This window comes from Salvelinus sp. IW2-2015, unplaced genomic scaffold (assembly GCF_002910315.2).
Source record: "Salvelinus sp. IW2-2015 unplaced genomic scaffold, ASM291031v2 Un_scaffold3328, whole genome shotgun sequence".
Lineage (NCBI taxonomy): Eukaryota > Metazoa > Chordata > Actinopteri > Salmoniformes > Salmonidae > Salvelinus > Salvelinus sp. IW2-2015.
The window spans coordinates 44,307-66,305 of NW_019944612.1; the positions used below are offsets into that span (position 1 = coordinate 44,307).

The window sequence follows — 21,999 nt, forward strand, 5'->3', positions numbered from 1 at the left end:
CGGATGGACGGGGCCATGTACCGTCAAAATCCTGGGTGAACAACTCCTTCCCTCAGCCAGGGTTTGAAAATGGTACGTGGATGGGATTCAGCATGAAAATGACCCCCCAAAACACACGGGCCAAGGCAACAAAGGAGATGGCTCTCAAGAAGAAGCAGCTTAAGGTCTCTGGATGGCTAGCAGTCTCCAGACCTTTTAATCCATAGAATCTAGTGGAAGGGAGCTGAGGTTCGAGTTGCACACGATGCAAGCCTCTGAAACCTTAATGACTTGTAAAGAGGAAAGATCTGCAAAGAGGAGTGGGACAAAAATCCCTCCTGAGATGTTGCAACCTGGTGGCCACTACTAAGACAACGTCTAGACCTCTGTGATTGCCAACAAGGGTTTTGCCACCAAGTACTAAGGTCATGTTTGGCAGAGGGTCAAATACTTTTTCCCTCATTAAAATGCAATCAAATTCATTAACATTTTTACATGCGTTTTTTTTGGATTTTTTTGTTGATTATTTCTGCTCTCTCATGTTCAAATAAAACCTACCATTAAAATTTATACGGTAATGTATCATTTCTTGTCGTGGGCAATTACGTACAAATCAGCAGTGGAGATCAAATACTTTTTTCCCTCACTGTATGTGGTCACACTGCGCATCAACATTCTCTTTCCAAAATCATGGAGTTGTGCCCCCCCTTTGTTAAAATTATACTGCCTCCAGGTTTCTGGGAAGGTCTTTTCACTAGATGTCAGAAAATTGCTGCGATAAGGGCACGTTCGTATCATCATCAGCTACGATAACTCAGCATTAGTGAGGTCGGGCGATTATGTTTAGGGTCAATTTGGCCTGGCTCGTTAGTGTGGTCGTTTCCAATTCATCGCTACTAGTGATGTGCGATGGGGTATGAGTCAGGGGCTCCTGTCCAGTTTTCCCACACCAATCTCAGAGAACCATTTCTGGTATAAACCTGGCCGGGGGATTTGTCAGGCTGCGCAACAGGAAGATGGGGCCTTCCCGCAAACTGATGCCACAAATTGGAAGCACAGAATCGATCTACAATGTCATTGTAGCATCTAGATTTGCCTTCACTGGAACTAAAGGTGCCGAACCATGAACAGCACCAGGACATTATTCCTTAATCCACCAACTTTAGTTGGCCACTATGCATGTCGGCAGTGTCGACATGTCTCTCTGGCATTCTGCCAAATCCAGATACGTCCGCTCGGAACTTGCACTGCGATGGTGGACTCATCACTCCTTGACGATCGCATTCCCATGCTCCCAATTTGCGTTGAGTTCACACCGCTCCAGTCGACTCCTGCCATGAGCATGTAATCTTAGGGTTGGTTGCGGTGTCTGCTTCGGCCATGGAAACCCATTTCTTTAAGCTCCCGACTGAACCTCCATAGTTCATTGTGCTGACGTTGACGTGGTCCAGAGGCAGTTCTAAACTCAGTAGTGGTGTTGCAACCAAGAAGGGACATACGATTTATACTTACGGCACTACGCGGCTTCCACCACTCGCGACTCCAAACTGGAGCTTGATGTGGCGTACCAACTTCACGCTGAAGCCGTTGTTGACTTTTCCACTCCACCGAATACAGCAACTTACATTTTACAAACTGGACTTTGCTGAAAAGGATTGAGCTTCCTACGTGGTGGCACATGAAAGTTCCACTGAGCTCTTCTGTAGACAATTCTCCTGCACTGTTTGTCTATGGAGATTTCTGGACTGCGTGCTGGATTTTATACACCTGTAAGCAAGGGAATTGGGCGACAAACAAAAAACATCCAGTTAGTGCTCAGTTCTTTATGGTGGATAACAGCTCCCCGTTCGATTAAGAGAACGGCATGTACATGCAATAGATGGACAATTTGAGGAGTGGAAAAACATCGCCTGGCCCGATGAGATCCCGTTCCTGTTTTGGGGTTCTGTGATGCCACAGAGTCGTATCTCTTGGCGGTAAGCAGCATCAGCTCATGGCCACCATACCTGGCCCTTGGTGTCAACCAGTACAGGCTGGTGGTGATGGCGGGTCATATTAAGATCTGCTATTGAAGGTGGGCGGTTTCAGTTAGTTGCTCGATGGTTGGGGTCAATTTGCATGCTCTGATTGAGAAGGTGGGGTCCATATTAGTGTATTGATGGTGGGGTCATAATTAGTGCTATTGATGGTGGGGTCATATTAGTGTCTATGTGGTGGTCATATTAGTGTATTGATGGTGGGGTCATATTAGTTATTGATGGTGGGGTCATATTAGTGTTATTGATGGTGGGGTCATATTAGTGTCTATTATTGGGTGCATATTCAGTTGTATGATGGTGGGGTCATATTAGTGTATTGATGGTGGGGTCATATTAGTCTATTGTGGTGGGTCATATTAGTGTCTATTGATGGTGGGTCATATTAGTGTATTGATGGTGGGGTCATATTAGTGTTATTGATGGTGGTCATATTAGTGTTATTGATGGTGGGGTCATATTAGTGTATTGATGGTGGGGTCATATTAGTGTATTGATGGTGGGGTCATATTAGTGTCTATTGATGGTGGGGTCATATTAGTGTTATTGATGGTGGGGTCATATTAGTGTATTGATGGTGGGGTCATATGTAGTGTCTTATTATGGTGGGTATATTAGTGTATTGATGGTGGGGTCATATTAGTGTCTATTGATGGTGGGGTCATATTAGTGTATTGATGGTGGGGTCATATTAGTGTCTATTGATGGTGGTGGGGTCATATTAGTGTATTGATGGTGGGGTCATATTAGTTATTTGATGGTGGGGTCATATTAGTTTATTGTGTGGGGTCATATTAGTATATTGATGGTGGGGTCATATTAGTGTATTGATGGTGGGGTCATATTAGTGTATTGATGGTGGGGTATTAGTGTTATTGATGGTGGGGTCAATTAGATGTCATTTGATGGTGGGTCATATAGAGTGTATTGATGGTGGGGTCATATTAGTGTATTGATGGTGGGTCATATTAGTGTATTGATGGTGGGTATCATATTATGAATCTATTGATGGTGGGGATCATATTAGTTGTATTGATGGTGGGGTCATATTAGTGATTGATGGTGGGTCATATTAGTGTGCTAGTTGATGGTGGGGTCATATTAGTGTCTATTGATGGTGGGGTCATATTAGTGTATTGATGGTGGGGTCATATTAGTGTCTATTGATGGTCGGGTGGGTCATATTAGTGTAATTGATGGTGGGGTATATATATTGTTATTGGCGTCTATTGATTGGGGTCATATTAGTGTATTGTCGAGTGGAGTCATATTAGTGTATTGATGGTGGGGTCATATTAGATGTTTAGTGTGGTGGGGGTCATATAGTGTCTATTGATGGTGGGGTCTATAGTGATATGTGGGTCATATGTAGTGTTCTATTGAGTGGTTTGGGTCATATTAGTGTATTGATGGTGGGGTCATATTAGTGTATTTGATGGTGGGGTCATATTAGTTTATTGATGGTGGGGTCATATTAGTTATTGATGGTGGGGTCATATTAGTGTATATGATGGGGGGTCATATATGTGTCTATTGATGGTGGGTCTTTAGTGTCTTATTGATGGTGGGGTCATATTAGTGTATTGATGGTGGGTCATATTAGGTCTATTGATGGTGGGGTCATATTAGTTATGTATTGATGGTGTGGGTCATATTAGTGTCTATTGATGGTGGGGTCATATTAGTGTATTGATGGTGGGTCATATTTAGTGTCTATTGATTGGTGGGGTCATATTTCGTTTATGTGATGGTGGGGTCATATAGTGTGTATTGATGGTGGGGTCTCATATTGTGTATTGATGGTGGGGTCATATTAGTCGTCTATGATGGTGGGGTCATATTAGTGTATATTGATGGATGGGAGGTCATATTAGTTGTATTGATGGTGGGGTCATATTAGTGTATGATGGTGTGGGTCATATTAGTGTATATTGGATGGTGGGGTCATATTATGTCTATTGATGGTGGGGTCATATTAGTGTATTGATGGTGGGGTCATATAGTTTGTCATATTGATGGTGGGTCATTTATTGTGCTATTGATGGTGGGGTCATATTAGTGTCTATTGATGGTGGGGTAACATATTAGTGTATTGATGTGTGGGGTCATATTAGTGTTATTAGATGTGAGTATTATTGATGAGTGGGTCTTATTAGTGTCTATTGATGGTGGGTATCATTAGTGTCTATTGATGGTGGGGTCATATTAGTGTCTATTGATGGTGGGGTCATATTAGTGTTATTGATGTGGGGTCATATTAGTGTTATTGATGGTGGGGTCATAATTAGTGTGTATTGATTTTTGGTGGGTTTATATTAGGGGTATATTGATGAGTGGGGTCATATTAGTGTCTATGATGGATGTTGGGGGTTCATATTATGTGATTGATGGTGGGGTATATTAGTATTGATGGTGGGGTCATATTAGTGTCTATTGAGTGGTGGAGTATATTAGTGTCATATATTTGATGTGGGGTCATATTAGTGTTATTGATGGTGGGGTCATATTAGTGTATCATGGGTGTGTAAGATTGGGGTCATAGTATTAGTGTATTTGATGGTGGGTCATATTAGTGTCTCATTGATGGTGGGGTCATATAGTGTATTTGATGGTTGGGGTCATATTAGTAGCTCATTTGATGTGGGGGTCATATTAGTGTCTATTGATGGTGGGGTATATTGTGATTAATTGATGGTCATGATTTCTTAGTTGATTGGTGGGGTCATTATTAGTGGTATTGATGTGGGGGTCATATTAGTGTATTGATGGTGGGGTCATATGTAATATTGATGGTGGGGTCATATTAGTGTATTGATGGTGGGGTCATATTAGTGTATATGATGGTGGGGTTCATATTAGTGTCTTATTGATGGTGGGGTCATTAGTGTGTTGATGGTGGGTTCTATCTTAGATTATTGATGGTGGGGTCATATTATGTATTGATTGGTGGGGTCATATTAATGGTATTTTGATGTGGGGTCATATAGTGTTTGAATATGGTGTTGTGGGTCATTTAGTGTTATTGATGGTGGGTCTATTGTTGTCTATGATGGTGGGTCATATTAGTGTCCTATGATGGGGGTCATATTAGTGCATTGTGGTGGGGTCATATTAGTATATTGATGGTGGGGTCATATTAGGCTATTGATGGTGGGGTCATTATTAGTCTGTATTGTATGGTGGGGTCATTATTAGGTGTATTGATTGGTGGGGTCATATTAGTGATATTTGATGGTGGGGTCATATTAGTGTTATTGTAATGGTGGGGGTCATATTAGTGTATGATGGTGGGTCATCATCGATGTGGATTATTTGATGGTCGGGGTCATTATAGTTGTAATTGAGGGGTTATTAGTTGTAGTGATTGTGGTCGATTTTGTGGTTTTGAGGTGGGGTCATATTTTAGTTATTGATGGTGGGGTCATATTAGTGTATATTGATTGGTGGGGTCTATATAGTTGTTATTGATGGTGGGGTCATAGTTAGTGGTTCTCTATGGTTTATAGTGTATTGTTATGGGGTGTCTATTAGTGAATTTTGATGGTGGGGTCATATTAGTGTATATTGATGGTGGGTCATATCATGTGTATGTGATGGTGGGGTCATATAAGTGTTATTCGATGGTGGTGTCATATTAGTGTATGATTGGATGGTGGGTCATATTAGTGTCATATTGGATGGTGGGGTCTATTGAGTGCTATAGTTGATGGTGGGGTTCATATTAGTGTATTGATGGGGGGTCATATTGTGTATTGTGGGGGGTCTATTAGTGTCTATTGATGGGTTGGGGTCATATAGTGCTTATGATGTGGTTCATGATTAGTGTATTGATTGGTGGGGTCTATAGTGTATTGATGGATGGGGGTCATATTAGTGTATTGATGGTGGGCGTCATTAGTGTTCTATTGATGGTGGTCGATAATATAGTGTAATATGATGGTTGGGGGTCATCATTAGGTGTCTATTGATGTGTCTATTCGTGTATTGATGGGTGGGTCATAATCTTGTGTTTTATGATAGGTGGGGTCATTTAGTGTATATTGATGGTGGGGTCATATAGTGTATATCGGATGGTGGCTGGGTCATATTGTGTTATTAGATGGGTGGGCTCATATTTAGTGTATATTGATGGTGTGGGGTCATATTAAGTGTATGGATGTTGTGGGCCATATTTAGTGTATCGATGGTGGGGTAATATTGTACTATTGGTTGGTGGAGGTTCATATTAGCTGTCTGATTGATGGATTGGGAGGTCAGATATTCTAGTGGTCTATTATGGTGGGTCAATTAGTGTATTGATACTTGGTGGGGTCCATATTAGGTTATTTGATGGTGGGGTCCTAATTAGTGTCATATTGTAATGGTGGGGTCATATCTTAGTGTATGGGATGGTGGCGGTCATTATTATGTCTATTGCTTTGGCGTTAGGGGTCTATATATAGTGTTATTGATGGTAGGGTTCTATATAGTGTATTGATGGTGGGGTCATGCAGTCGTGTCTATATCATGGGGTGGGTTCATATTAGTGTAATTGATGGTGGGGAGGCTTATTTAGTGGGTTTAGTAGTCATGGTGTGGTTCACTCATTAGCTGTATTGATGGTGGTAGGTCCATTATTAGAAGATCTGGAGTATTGGATGTAGGTGTCATATTAGTCTGGAGTTGATGTGTGCTGGCTGCATATTAGTGTATTGATTGGTGACTTTGGTGTCTATTAGTGTCTATTGATGGTGGAGTTATATTAAGTGTATTGATGGTAGTGGTCATATTAAAGTGTCTATTGTGTGGGTCATAATTTAGATGTCTTATTCTGATTGCGGGTGGGGTTATTAAGTGTATTATTGTATGGTGGGGTCTTTAGTGTGATTGATTTGGTGGTGATTCATATTTAGTATATTGTATGGTGGGTGTTATTAGTGTTATTTGATGGTGATGGTCGTATTAGGTGTATTGATGTGGAGGGTAATATTAGTGTGATTCGCATGGTGGTATATCTAGTATATGATGTGGACTGTCATATTAGTTGTATTGATGGTGGGTCAATATTAGTGTACATTGATGGTCTATGTCATATCCAGTGTCTCTATTGATCTGCGTCGTGGGGTTCAGTATGAGTGGTCTCATGATGGGGTGCGGGTGCATATTAGGTAATGATGGTGGCGCTCGGTCATACCAGTCTATTGATTGGTGGGGGTTGCTAGGGACCTGTATTATAGTAGCGTAGGAATAGGGTCTATTAGATTGGTCATTGATGGGTGGGGTCCATATTAGTGTATGATTTGGTGTGGGTCATATCTTAGTGTATTGATGGTGGGCAGTCTTTAGGGATTGTGTTTGATGCGGTCATATCAGTCTATTGATGGTCGGGAGGTCAATGTGAAGTGTAGTGTGATGTGGGGGCTTTCAGTTGTCTATTGGATGGTGGGGTCATATTATGGTGGTATGTAGATGTTGGCGGTCATATTAATTGTATTGATTGGTGGCGCGTATATTAAGAACTATTTTATGGGGATGGGTGGCGGGTGCATATAATATATGTCTGTACATTGATTTGGTTGGGGTCATTCATTGTTCGTACTGTTCGGGTTGGGTCGGTCGATATTAGTTGTATTTGAGTGTTGGGGTCATATTAGTGTATGATGATGGGTCATATCAGTCTATTGAGGTTTGGGGTCATAGTTTAGTTGTATGATGGTGGGGGTCATATTAGTGTATTTGATTGGTGGGTCAATTTTAGTGTCGTAGTGTGTGTGGTGGGGTCTATTTAGTGTCTAGTTTGCATGGTAGGTGGGTCATATTAGTGTTATTGATTGGTGTGGGGTCTGATATAGATGTATTGATGTGGCTCGTCATAGTTTGTGTTATTGGTTGGTGGGTCATATTTGTGTCTATTGTATGGTGGGGTCATATTCGTTATGGATTGTGGGGGTTCTATTTTGTGTCTATTGAATGGTGGGGTCTATATTAGTGTTCTAAGTTAGCATGGTATTAGGGGTCAGTGATGTACTCTTATTGATCAATGCTCAGGGTCCGGTAGTATTGTGTCTTTGATGGTGGGGTCATATAGTGGGTATTGATGGGCTGGGTTTATTCATTGGCATTGATGGTGGGGTCATCCATTAGTGTCTTCTGACTATATCTTTTTTAGATCTTTCCACCTTCTATGGGGTTCTTGGAAGAACCTTTTGGGGGGCATTTTCAGTGCCAAGAACCGTAAGGTTCTAAAAAGAACTGCGGACCTTAGATCTCGTTGAACCCCACATTTTTAGAGTGTACTTGGACTAGGATTCAGAAGGCACTCGCACATCTGAGCTATCTTTGTTGCAGATGCATGATTACAGTTGAATAAGATAGGTGGGGTTCATCATTGAACCTCCTTAGCTGGTGGGGGTCCTTACAGGAACCTACCTGCCCAACAAACATTTAGATAAGGACAGTAGAAGCAGGCTCTGAACTCTTTTCCTGTGTCAATCTTAAACAGAACATGGACACAATTCAATGGATAAGGTTAGCTGTATTGCGTGCAGAAGACTTGTGTCCGCAGGTATACAGACGAGGTACGACAATTGGTATTGGTATGTTATGCAGAGCACATTCATCCTCCCTTACCTCTTCAATTAACTTTTTAGGGATAGGGGGCAGCATTTTCACTTTGGATGAATCGTGTGCCCATAGTGAACTGCCTCCTACTCTGTCCCAGATGCTAATATATGCATATTATTATTACTATTGGATAAAAAACACTCTGAAGTTTCTAAAACTGTTCGAATTATGTCTGTGATTATAACAGAACTCATATGGCAGGCAAAATTCCAAACAGGAAGTTGAAATTCTGGGGCTGGTTGATGTTAAACTCATTGTCTATTCACATCCCAGTAAGATATGGATCTGACGGCACTTCCTACGCCTTCCACTAGATGTCAACAGTCAGTAGAACGTGGAAGGAAGCCTCTAGTGTGATGTGGGGCCGGATGGCAGCTATTTGAGTCAGTGGTCTGGCAGGAATGGCTAGTTCCTGGTCACGCGCGACTAGTCATGATATGGCCATGTGTTCCATTGCCTGTAGACAAAAACGACGCTCCGGTTGGATAGTTATTGGATATATGATATCATCCTGAAGATTGATTCTCACTTAATTTGACCAGTTTATTCGACCTGGAATATAACAGTTTTTGCCGAGTTCAACTGGACCGTCGCAAGGGTTTGGACACTGTGAACTAAACGTGCTAGCAAAAATAGCTAATTGGACACTAGTAATGACATTATCGAACAAATCAACGATTTGTGGAACTAGATTCCTGGCACTGCATTCTGATGAAAGATCAAGGGGAATATTATGTAATTGTTGACTCCAACATGGCGGAGAAATGTGTTATTTCTGAGCGCTCGTCTGTCAGCTTTTTCCTAAGTTTTTTAAAATCTGACAGGCGGTTGCATTAAGAACAAGTGTATTTTAATTATGTAAAACATGTATCTTTCATCAAAGTTGAATATGAAGTGGCTCAATTACTGTCGGCGATATTTGGAGGCATTTCTGAACATAGCGCCAATGTAAACCGAGATTTGTGGATATAAATATGCACATTATCGAACAAAACAAATGTATTGTGTAACATGTCCTATGAGTGTCATCTGATGAAGATTAGTGATTCATTTTCTCTATTTCGGCTTTGACTATCTTTGGCTGGGAAAAATGGCTGTGTGTTTTTTGGATTTGGTGATCTAGCATAAATGTTGATCGCTGTACATTTTTTTATTATCAGACACCATGGGTATAATTAACAAAATGTTTCTTTCATTTGCTGTATTGGACTTGTAAAGGTGTGAAAATATTTTCAAAWAATTATTTTTTAATTTCGCGCGCTGCCTTTTCAGCGGAATGTTGTGGGGGGAAACGTGTGTCCTAGAAAGGTTAATACCCTATAGGACTCTACATTATGGACAAGGTATGAGAACTTTTAGCAAAAGTCAATCACCACAAACACCGAGGTATGAAATCTGTCGTGAGCTAGTTTTGTTAATCTGTATAATTAAAATGTTCAGACTTCAACCTCCCTACACCACTGATGAATGTAACTGGAATCCTGTTCGATGTTGCAGRGCATGGTGAGCATTCTGGCTACGGATAGAGAACATCAACACCCCAGATATGAAACATTGTACTTGAAGCTCCGCTGGCARTTCACCTCATGATTGAATTTTTTCTTCAAGGATCACTTACAAGGGATTCCCCCTAGTTACAATTTGAAGAAACCCTAAAGGATACTCCAGGAACCTGCGACTGAGTGGCACAGCAGTGAAAGGCACTGCATCTAGGTGCAAGAGTTGCCACAGTACCTGGTTCAAATCCAGGCTGTAGCACATTCAGCTGTGATTGAGTCCCATTGGGCAGCGCACAATTGGCCCAGCACCGTCCGGAGTAGGTTGTCATTGTAAGCTAGAAAGTGGATTTGCCTAGGTGAATATAAACCATGTATTTTTAGAGTGGTGACAAACAGGCATAATGCTTAATGACCTTCTCAGTTCTATACACAATTTATGAAACAAATATTCATTAACAAATCAACCTTCAGTATCTGAAACATATTGCGTAATTTCACAGGTGTACATTTACTAAAAATTATGCACAATGACAGTTATGTCCTGGTGACAGTCGAACATGGCACTTCCAACATCAGGGTTGTGGGTTTGAGTCCCACAGGGGACCAGTAAGAAAGAATACTATCTTCAARGTATCATTCATGTTCAATAACACATGAGACAAAATAGTGTCCACATTTTATTGGCTGCAAACAATTCGTCAACATTTGTGTAGTAACTGAGACTTCATTTAACAGCAACAAAGTATTTGACGTTACAATGAAGTATTAAGGATGCAGACACTACAGAATAGCATTGCTGCTTTTAGTGTATAGTCTGGCGAAGAGGCAGGAGTCTCAGGGAGCACACCGAGGGCAAGCTCCTTCCACATATTTCATTGTTCCATCGCTTTTGAGCTGAAGACGAAACACAACCGAAATATTCAGCTGTACACCGACAACAGTAGGAAAGTCTACATGAGAATAAGTAGTTAAATGAACTAGAGATTAGTTTATTTTGATGACGGCATAGTGAATGACAGCCTTACTGTACCTCCAAAGTTGATATGAATACAAGTGTCTCTGGCACCAGCATCGGGCCTTTCCTTTAGCCCAGTTCTGGTGATCAAAGTCAGAGGCCATCGTTCCAAGAACCACGCCTTCCTGAGGGGGGAAAGTGGGGTTTCAAGAATACAACTCTAATGTAGTCTTTTATTACCCTGCAACAAAAAAGTTAAAGTACCATACTTAACCATTGAGGGACTAGTTGCTTGTGATAGAACATTGGAGCCTAATCCTACTTTGCAATCATCAATGGCATTTCAAAGACATACATGGTCTACAACTTGAAAGCTAGAAACCCATCACACACCGTTTACAAGAAGACTGTCTGGAATATATTACTATTGATAAATGTTAATACTTAACTAGAGCGTTTTAAGTTACAAAGCCTCCTCTGAAGCTTGAAGTTAAATACATTGAAGTATATTAGTAGAGTCATCTGAACTGACTTACCAGGGTCGATTAAGGCTTCAGGGTGTTGCTCCGGCCATAGATTACACCAGTGAGCTTGGGGATTAACTAGCAGCCTTGCCTTTATTGGCCATGTTTAAGGGAGGCTAACTATTCCTGGGCACTCTTGATATTTTATATGGAASCCATTACAGTAGCTGTTAAAAAGCAGCAGCTACTCTTCCTGGMGTCCACACAAATGACATACAGCTCAGACAGAACTACATAAACAAATTACAAGTAGCTAACATGCTACAACTGACATTATTTTTTTTAACCAGGTTTGATGTTCACTTGAGCAAGATGATGGAACGGAGTTCCTTGCAATAATGGCTATATAACACTGTGCTTACTGGTCCCACCTTAACAGAAAGAAATCCACCAATCCAGGTAGGAGGGAAACCAACAGTCTTCTCCAAGACCAACGCCTGTAGAAACTGATCCTCCTCGGAGCTGTGCACAGATGCCAGGTTTGCMCCAAGGTACTCCACAACGTTGGGTACAGACACCAGTTGATCACCAAGGGACACACAGTGCCTCTAAAAAAGAAAGTATTTATTTAACTAGGCAAGTCAGTGAAGAAAAGTATTATCTACAATAACAGCCAAGCAGTAGATGGGAACAAAGACACTTCATGTATTAGTCAGTCGGCCAGCCTAGCTGAGAATCTGTCTTCTGGACTCTCAACCAAATATTGACCATCACAACTAATTCCCTTTTAAAACATTCTCTTAAAGATACGAGTTTATCTCCGTCTTAAGCCATGTCCTGTGGGTTCCAGTATACAGGCGGCACATTAAATATTCAAAAGTATAGAAAATTCCCATCTTAATAAAGGGAAGTTCAGTATTTCACATCAGTCATGTGTTTCTGTTTAAGAAAGTATCACCTTTTAGAGTCAGAGCTAATTTCAACTACACTTCCCCTTCAAATTCACAGTAGATGTAAGGGTGATACCTCTGCTTCAGGCCAGCTCCTTGTAGTCTTGCTGGTGGACATCAGAAATAGAGGAAGGACTAAGAACAAACAAAGATAACTATTGTAAAGTAGACTGTAAAATGTGTATAAATTGAAGTTAAGAATAAGTGTTTATTCATTTACTCCAATTGGGGGATCGGTGGTAGGGGTTTGCGGGGAATAATAAAAGTATATTCTTTAAAAAAGTATGTATGTCTATATATGCATGCGTGTATGGATATATATATTTACCCCAAAAATATGGGGGATTGGAAATGCAGACCATTACATTGATGGAAGCAACATTCTTTCCGCAATATTAACCTTAAACAGTTAAAATCTCCTCCAACCACTGCAGTGTCTGAGTTTAATTCTGAAAAGTCTAGAAATACCTTAGTGAGGAAATCAGGTGGGTGGGCAGTAGATGTTCGTTATGGAAATGTTCTGCCCCTGTAAAGTACCATTAATTATAACAAAGCGACCAATTTATCTTTACACATTAACACCTTAAGTGGTAGGTTCTTTTTCACAAGAATTGCTACACCTCCACTTCTGGATGTAAATATGAGAAAAAACACTTGACCAACCCCCCCTTGTTGCAAGTGAAGATGCTCCTTATCATCCAAATGAGTTTCCTGCAACAGGGCAATATCAATATTTCCATTTTTTCAAAAAAGACAGTACCTTCTTCCATTTAATGGGGTTATGGCTCCCTCTAATGTTCCATGTACATCACACAGTCTGTTACCTGCCATGCTCTTTTGACCATTCATTATCCCAGACTGAATCCTACTGTAAAAATGGGGTGGAACTTTTTTCCATGTGTAGAACTCTTTCCGATCTCAACGAGCATAAACAAACGATAGAAGCCTGAAGAGAACTATACTAAACCCAAAATGTAACATTTAAAGATCCAAAAGGGGTTTTCCCCACTAGCTAACACGCAGGGGATTTCAACTTTTCAATGTAGACTCTTAAAGTCCACATTGCCACTCAATAACCTCATCCATATATATATATATTATAATATATATATATATATTATATAGAAATGAAAAAAATCAATCGAAGATTGAGGCTCTTCCACCTAAAACCAAGTCTGTGCACCAATATAGAATCACACATCTCAGTCTGAGCTATAGTGTCAGTTACTTTAGCATGAAAAATAAAGATATAAATATTACTGAACGTGAGAACTCAGACCACTGTTTCATGATCAGATAAAAAAATATAAAAGTTAACCAATGCTGTGGAGGAGCAGCTTACAGTTATTCACCCGAGCGAGTCAATAAACGCAGCCTCTTCAGGTGTGTAGTTTTTATAGATATATTTTTTTTAGGCGATCCGTTGACCATAATCTTCAATGTGGCCGGGTACAGCAGTGCGTAGTCCATCTTTCATTCTCTTGAGTCGAGCCTTCATCTCATCAAACGCTTTGCGTCTTCGTACAACCGTTGGGAATAATCATTGAAGAATGAGACCTTTGGACCTTATCGTTGAAACGAGTTTCTAGCCGCATCCATTGACAGCTGCGGTCGGTGAAGTTGTGGAACTTTATAACCATGGCGGTGGGCGCTGGTTGGGACCAGTTATCGGTGCTTGAGAGCGATGGGCTCTGTCAAGCTTCACACGACCAGCCTTAGTGTCCATTTTGTAGGTAGCCAGGGATCCATTCCCTTTTACGTGACCCTTCCGGATTTTCCCACAACACGGATATTGCATCCTCGATTATCCAAGTCGTCAATGTGCTCCGCCATTTCACGCACCTGTTTCTCAAGTGCTTTTATCTTAGTGTCCATTGATGTAGTAGAAATTTCAGCAGTAGCACTTCTTCCTTCCACATGTTTGACAATTCCGTAGTTCAGCTGAACGGCCTGCTATTTTGTCCAAGACCGTTTCTATCTTAACATCGATCACTTAGTAATGTATCCGTCATCCTTTGAACACCAGGTCCATTGTGGCTTGGATCTGCAATGGTTGTTAGCTTCGCTAACAATTAGCTAGCTCCTCCTGCAAATCTACAGGGATGGTAATTTGGGGCGAGTTTCTTAGTTTCGTCGGGCATGTTGTGGGAAATTTTGAGAAATAGCCGTAGACTTCATTCTAGGAATAACTTATTTAGGCAGATCCTACCACTTTCTCAAGCTAGGGGATTAATGTAAAAATATACATTTATGAATGCTACGGGAGCTCGCCAAAACAGTGTTCTCTAGGCGCCATTATGTCCTCGCATTAATGCTTTTAATGCATAGTCCTTGCGAAGAGGCAGGAGTCTCAGGGAGCATCACAGGAGGCAAGCTCCTTCCACATAATGCATTGTTCCAGCGCGCTTTTGACCTGAAGACGAAACCGAAATATTCCAGCTGTACACAGACAAACAGTAGGAAAGCTACAATGAGAGATTTAAATAGTTAAATGAACAAGGAATACGTTTTAATTTGATGACTGGATCAGTAATGATGACTGGGCTACTCTACCATCAAAAGTTGATATGAATACAAGTCTCTGGCAACCAGCACGGGCCTTCGCTTTAGGCCCAGTTCTGGTGATCAAAGTCGGAGCCATCACGTCCAGAACCACGCCTGTCCACCCATTACATTAAGTTTACTGGAGGCTGAGACAGGAGCGGTCAGGAGACACTGTGGCCCCATCCGAAGAAACCCCCGGACAGGGCCAAATAGGAAGGATATAACCCCACCCACTTTGCCAAAGCACAGCCCCCGCACCACTAGAGGGAAATCCTCAACCACCAACTTACAATCCTGAGACAAGGCCGAGTATAGCCCACAAAGGTCTCCACCACAGCACAAACCAAGGGGGGGCGCCAACAGCACACTTGATAACCTGGATGAGGTTAGAGAGAAATATCCACAACTCCCACTATTGGAAGTGTTATGCTCACCAAAACTTACCGACCAAGCCTAAATCATCTGGATTGTAATCATGATATTTACCACCCTCAGTCCTGATTTGCATTTCCTCAGAATTATCAGGAATATAAGTACAGCACATGTACCCCTCAGCACCAGTACCCCCTTGTGCGGACAGAAGATAATCAAGGGCCAAACAATTTTGCATCTCCCCAGTCCGAATGGCAACCATCTCAGCAGTTATTCACTCAACACTATCAACTGTACTATTAGCTAGGATTTCCAAAGAGTTAGCCATATTGATAACTTCCTGTGCCATTTTAGAAATATAAGAGGGAAAAGCAATCGCAAAGGATCTCTCAGTTTCTGTAATCACACGTTATGATGGTGTGATGAAGGAGAATTCACAGAATGTTTGACATATCCCTAGTAACACGATCCACATTTCGTGGATGCTTAAGTTGACCATTCATCCAAGAACGGGACCTGCTTTTTAAATTATATGAACAAAAAAATTATTTTATTTGGAACGGCAAGCCAGATAAACTTGTAAGGGCCTATTATATAATGAATATGAATTCGGAGGGCAGAAATTATTAAATATTAAACCTCACTAAAAGCAGTTATACAAAAGTTATACTTAAATCAAAATTGGTCTAGTAAATTTGTCACGATCGTCTTCGGGAGAAAGAGAGGACCAAGGCGCAGCGTGATATAAATACATTCTTATTTACCGAAACGAAGAACACTAAACACACTATCAAAATAACCAACGAACGTAACGCTATATAATCAAATAGTGCAAACACGGGCAACTTACACAGACAATAACCCACGAAATATGGCTGCCTAAATATGGTTCCCAATCAGAGACAACAATAAACAGCTGCCTCTAATTGAGAACCAATCTAGGCAACCATAGACATACAAACACCTAGACTAGTAAACGCCCCATAAACATACAAAACCCCTAGACAAGACAAACACATACAATCTAGGCAACCATAGACATACATCCCCCATGTCACACCCTGACCTAACCAAAATAATAAAGAAAACATGGATAACTAAGGTCAGGGTGTGACAAAATTGGTACAAATGTCTCATCCTGTGTTGAAGGGCCTTTATTCAGATTACACCTGCTCACTTTCAGTTGTTTGAAAAGGAAATCTCCAAAATATCTTTTTTTTTAAACAAGCCTTAGAAAGTTGGTTGCAATTTGTTTAATCCACCTGAAAGGACAGAACAAATAGTACAACAAATTGTGGTAATAATCAAATAATTGATGAAAAAAAATGTATTGAAGAAATTAATAAAATATCATAAATAGGACTGGTGGAGTTGTCACACATGCAGCTAACAGACATATGGAAATGTCTACTCTACCCAAAATTAATTGCAGCATTACCACAAAAATGGAAGAGGCAAGTAGAAGGGGAAAAAGTAAGGAACTTGTATGTCAGCCCTGTATTAAAGAACATAAATGGTTCAAGAAGTGTGATAAATAAAAACATACCAATTTCATTTAAGGACCAAAAAACTGACAGCTGTGCCATATAAATTGCAAAATAGTTGGGAAGAGATTTGATGTACCCATTCTATGGCACATGGTTTATGAATTGATACGCAAAACGCCAGATTCAAAACTTCGAATTTTTCTATTTAAATTACTATACAAGATTCTTGCAACTAATAGAATGTTATATATATGGGGGATACAACCTTCCCAGCTCTGCAGATTCTGCTGTGAGGAGGCAGAGTCATTAGATCATTTATTTTGGTATTGTCCATATGTAGTTCGTTTTTGGTCACAGGTCCAGGAATGGCTGAAGAATTGCAACATTTGCCTAGAACTAACGCTACAGATATAAATACTGGGTGATTTGAAAAGCCATAGTCAATCAATAGATACAGATATAAATACTGGGTGATTTGAAAAGCCATAGTCAATCAATAATATAATTATTTTAGCAAAAAAATATATTTTTAATTTACAACCTGTAGAAGCTATGAGAATAGGAAGGTTCAATTATTTTGTGAAGCATCACAGCACAGTTGAAAAATATATGGCAAATAGAAATCCGAAATGGATGGTGTTGAGAGATAGATGGGAGGGGTTGAATGGAGCTGAAGGGTGGGACTAATAACAAGATAAACAATGTAAAACATATATAGGTTTGGAACTTTTGTGAAATAGCACAGTTACAAATAGAAATCAAACTGGGTGGACATCAGAAATAGAGGAAGGACTAAGAACAAACAAGATAACTATTGTAAAGTAGACTGTAAAATGTGTATAAATTGAAGTTAAGAATAAGTGTTTATTCATTTACTCCAATTGGGGGATCGGTGGTAGGGTTTGCGGGGAATAATAAAAGTATATTCTTTAAAAAAGTATGTATGTCTATATATGCATGCGTGTATGGATATATATATTTACCCCAAAAATATATGGGGGGGATTGGAAATGCAGACCATTACATTGATGGAAGCAACATTCTTTCCGCAATATTAACCCTTAAACAGTTAAAATCTCCTCCAACCACTGCAGTGTCTGAGTTTAATTCTGAAAAGTCTAGAAATACCTTAGTGAGGAAATCAGGTGGGTGGGCAGTAGATGTTCGTTATGGAAATGTTCTGCCCCTGTAAAGTACCATTAATTATAACAAAGCGACCAAATTTATCTTTCACACATTAACACCTTAAGTGGTAGGTTCTTTTTCACAAGAATTGCTACACCTCCACTTCTGGATGTAAATTATGAGAAAAACACTTGACCAAACCCCCCTTGTTGCAAGTGAAGATGCTCCTTATCATCCAAATGAGTTTCCTGCAACAGGGCAATATCAATATTTCATTTTTTCAAAAAAGACAGTACCTTCTTCCATTTAATGGGGTTATGGCTCCCTCTAATGTTCCATGTACATACACGCAGTCTGTTACCTGCCATTGCTCTTTTGACCATTCATTATCCAGACTGAATCCTACTGTAAAAATGGGGTGGAACCTTTTTCCATGTGTAGAACTCTTTCCGATCTCAACGAGCATAAACAAACGATAAGAAGCCTGAAGAGAACTATACTAAACCCAAAATGTAACATTTAAAGATCCAAAAGGGGGTTTTCCCACTAGCTAACACGCAGGGGATTTCAACTTTTCAATGTAGACTCTTAAGTCCACATTGCCACTCAATAACCTCATCCATATATATATATATATATATATATATATATATATATATAGAAATGAAAAAAATCAATCGAAGATTGAGGCTCTTCCACCTAAAACCAAGTCTGTGCACCAATATAGAATCACACATCTCAGTCTGAGCTATAGTGTCAGTTACTTTAGCATGAAAAATAAAGATATAAATATTACTGAACGTGAGAACTCAGACCACTGTTTCATGATCAGATAAAAAAATATAAAAGTTAACCAATGCTGTGGAGGAGCAGCTTACAGTTATTCACCCGAGCGAGTCAATAAACGCAGCCTCTTCAGGTGTGTAGTTTTTATAGATATATTTTTTTTAGGCGATCCGTTGACCATAATCTTCAATGTGGCCGGGTACAGCAGTGCGTAGTCCATCTTCATTCTCTTGAGTCGAGCCTTCATCTCATCAAACGCTTTGCGTCTTCGTACAACCGCTGTGGAATAATCATTGAAGAATGAGACCTTTGGACCTTATCGTTGAAACGATGTTTCTAGCCGCATCCATGACACGCTGCGTGTCGGTGAAGTTGTGGAACTTTATAACCACTGGCGGTGGGCGCTGGTTGGGACCAGTTATCGGTGCTTGAGAGCGATGGGCTCTGTCAAGCTTCACACGACCAGCCTTAGTGTCCATTTGTAGGTAGCCAGGGATCCATTCCCTTTTACGTGACCCTTCCGGATTTTCCCACAACACGGATATTGCATCCTCGATTATCCAAGTCGTCAATGTGCTCCGCCATTTCACGCACCTGTTTCTCAAGTGCTTTTATCTTAGTGTCCATTGATGTAGTAGAAATTTCAGCAGTAGCACTTCTTCCTTCCACATGTTTGACAACTTCCTGTAGTTCAGCTGAACGGCCTGCTATTTTGTCCAAGACCGTTCTTATCTTAACATCGATCACTTTAGTAATGTTATCCGTCATCCTTTGAATCACCAGGTCCATTGTGCTTGGATCTGCAATGGTGTTAGCTTCGCTAACAATAGCTAGCTCCTCCTGCACATCTACAGGGATGGTAATTTGGGGCGAGTTCTTAGTTCTGTCGGGCATGTTGTGGGAAATTTTGAGAAATAGCCGTAGACTCATTCTAGGATAACTTATTTAGCAGATCCTACCACTTTCTCAAGCTAGGGGATTAATGTAAAAATATACATTTATGAATGCTACGGGAGCTCGCCAAAACAGTGTTCTCTACGGCGCCATTATGTCCTCCGCATTAATGCTTTTAATGCATAGTCTTGCGAAGAGGCAGGAGTCTCAGGGAGCACACAGAGGGCAAGCTCCTTCCACATAATGCATTGTTCCAGCGCTTTTGACCTGAAGACGAAACCGAAATATTCAGCTGTACACAGACAACAGTAGGAAAGTCTACATGAGAGATTAAATAGTTAAATGAACAAGGAATACGTTTAATTTGATGACTGGATCAGTAATGATACTGGGCTTACTCTACCTCAAAAGTTGATATGAATACAAGTCTCTGGCACCAGCAGCGGGCCTTCCTTTAGCCCAGTTCTGGTGATCAAAGTCGGAGCCATCACTCCAGAACCACCGCCTGTCCACCCATTACATTAAGTTTATTCTGAAACCCCACTTTCCCCCCGAAGTGACCCTTCCGGATAGCTATTTTCAACTACACTTCCCCTTCAAATTCACAGTAGATGTAAGGGTGATACCTCTGCTTCAGGCCAGCTCCTTGTAGTCTTTACAAACATTAAGCAGCTTGATCCATATTTGGTCCAACCGGAAGGACACAAGTCTTCTTCTAGAAGTGAATCTGTAAGGAGGAGTTACATGTGGCTTTAAAGGCTAGTGGAGAAAGATGTACAAATCACAGCTACATTTTTATTTGTAGATCAGTCAGTCACCTCTGCTACAAGAAAAATACAGATCGAGTCAAGAAAAGTAGACTTACTTGCATCTCCCAGAGCAAAGGRAGCACTGAGAAGCAGAAGACTGGTCAACATGGTCATGGAGTCTCCTGAGAGAAACAAAGAGTGAAGCCATCAAAAGCAAGTAAATGAGTACTTCAGTGTTTAGGGGAGTGCAGTGTTCCCCTGACCTCTCCACATACCCCAGAATTACACTTATCAGATGTATCCCAGTACTAACCACAGATTCAACTAATGAAGGACTAGGCATCTTCCTCCACATACAGTAGATTAGAACAGGAATATGTCTGCTTTCCTAAACACCAACCTATTCCCTAAGCAGGGATGAGAAGAAATTCTGGGCAGGTATTTCTCTCCACTCAGACAGGAACTAGACAATAGAGGTCTAGTTCCCAAATGTAGAAATGTCCTGCAGCTTTGGCTATTTACAAATCTGTCAGAATACAGGCATTATGGTTGAACCATTTTCCATTCTGGTTCTTTTATTATCCAACAAAGAATAAAAGCACAGTACACAAGGCTGGCAGGTAAGGCTTAGTGGCTTGTAACACCAGTAGATAAGGTGAAATGGCCATCAGGAAAGGATGTGATAAGACGTCGTGGTGCTGGAGGGAATACACCACATTAACATACGACTGACCAGTAAGCTACACCACAGCCCAATATTAGACCTATTAATTAATGAAGCAAGATCAAAGGACATTCCATAGCAACAGCTTGCAGAACATGGTTCAATGAGGTACCTGCTAGCAGCATGTGTCCCACCTCTGAATATCAATCCATAATACACTAGATAGTTCTGATTAGTCACCATGTACAGCACTGATCAATAACTACATCTAGTTTAGACACTACCCATTCAAATATGGCTGCCAATGTTTTGTTCTGCACATCCATGTTTCCTCTACTTCCAGTCTGGCCCAGCATGGTGGCCATATGGTGAGGTGGATTAGCTAGAGAGCTGAGCACAATATGGAATCCATATAAGGTTTTGATTTGGGGGGGGGGGGGTAAAAACTGGATTTTATAGTTTCTTGTTCAATGCTCCATGGTGCAAATGGCAACCAATCACTACAGTGTATTTTATTCATTTAACCATGTAGGCTAGATGAGTACTCAAGTTCTCAACCTGGCCAAGAAAGAAAAGCAGTGTGACAGTCAACCAGATTATAGATATGACACATTCTGCTAGCAGGAACGATCATTGGACCAGGTCTCATCTCACAAGCTGTAACAATTCCCATACAGTTAAATTAAAGGTCTAATACTGGGCTAGCTACACCATTACAATACACAAGCTAGGATGAACAGGATATTATGCCCCAATGCAGGAAATTAAAACCCTAGACAAGTTACAATAGCAGGAACTTACTTTAGCCAACAGGACCAATAAAGAAACTGGGACACCACAAACACTGAACAAACCCAGGTTAAACAAGCTGCTTATATACCATAAGAATGGA

General features: G+C 40.7%; 1 protein-coding gene and 1 long non-coding RNA gene across 2 annotated transcripts in view; both read right to left on the minus strand.

Moving 5' to 3' along the window:
• Window positions 1–21,929, minus strand: part of LOC112075665 (ladderlectin-like) — a 60,679-nt gene extending 38,750 nt beyond the window's left edge. Inside the window, exons 1-4 of the mRNA XM_070441001.1 lie at window positions 21,905–21,929; window positions 20,560–20,625; window positions 20,321–20,421; window positions 11,968–12,144 (exon numbers count right to left, since the gene is read on the minus strand). Of these exons, the coding sequence (XP_070297102.1) occupies window positions 11,968–12,144; window positions 20,321–20,421; window positions 20,560–20,617 (336 nt within the window). The 5' untranslated portion in view covers window positions 20,618–20,625; window positions 21,905–21,929. The remainder of the gene's footprint in view (window positions 1–11,967; window positions 12,145–20,320; window positions 20,422–20,559; window positions 20,626–21,904) is intronic.
• On the minus strand, window positions 10,782–11,231 carry LOC112075664 (uncharacterized). The gene is made up of 2 exons (XR_002895023.2): window positions 11,148–11,231; window positions 10,782–11,011 (listed from the first exon to the last, which is right to left on the minus strand). It is a non-coding gene; the product is annotated as an uncharacterized lncRNA (long non-coding RNA).
• Window positions 21,930–21,999: the final 70 nt, after the last annotated feature.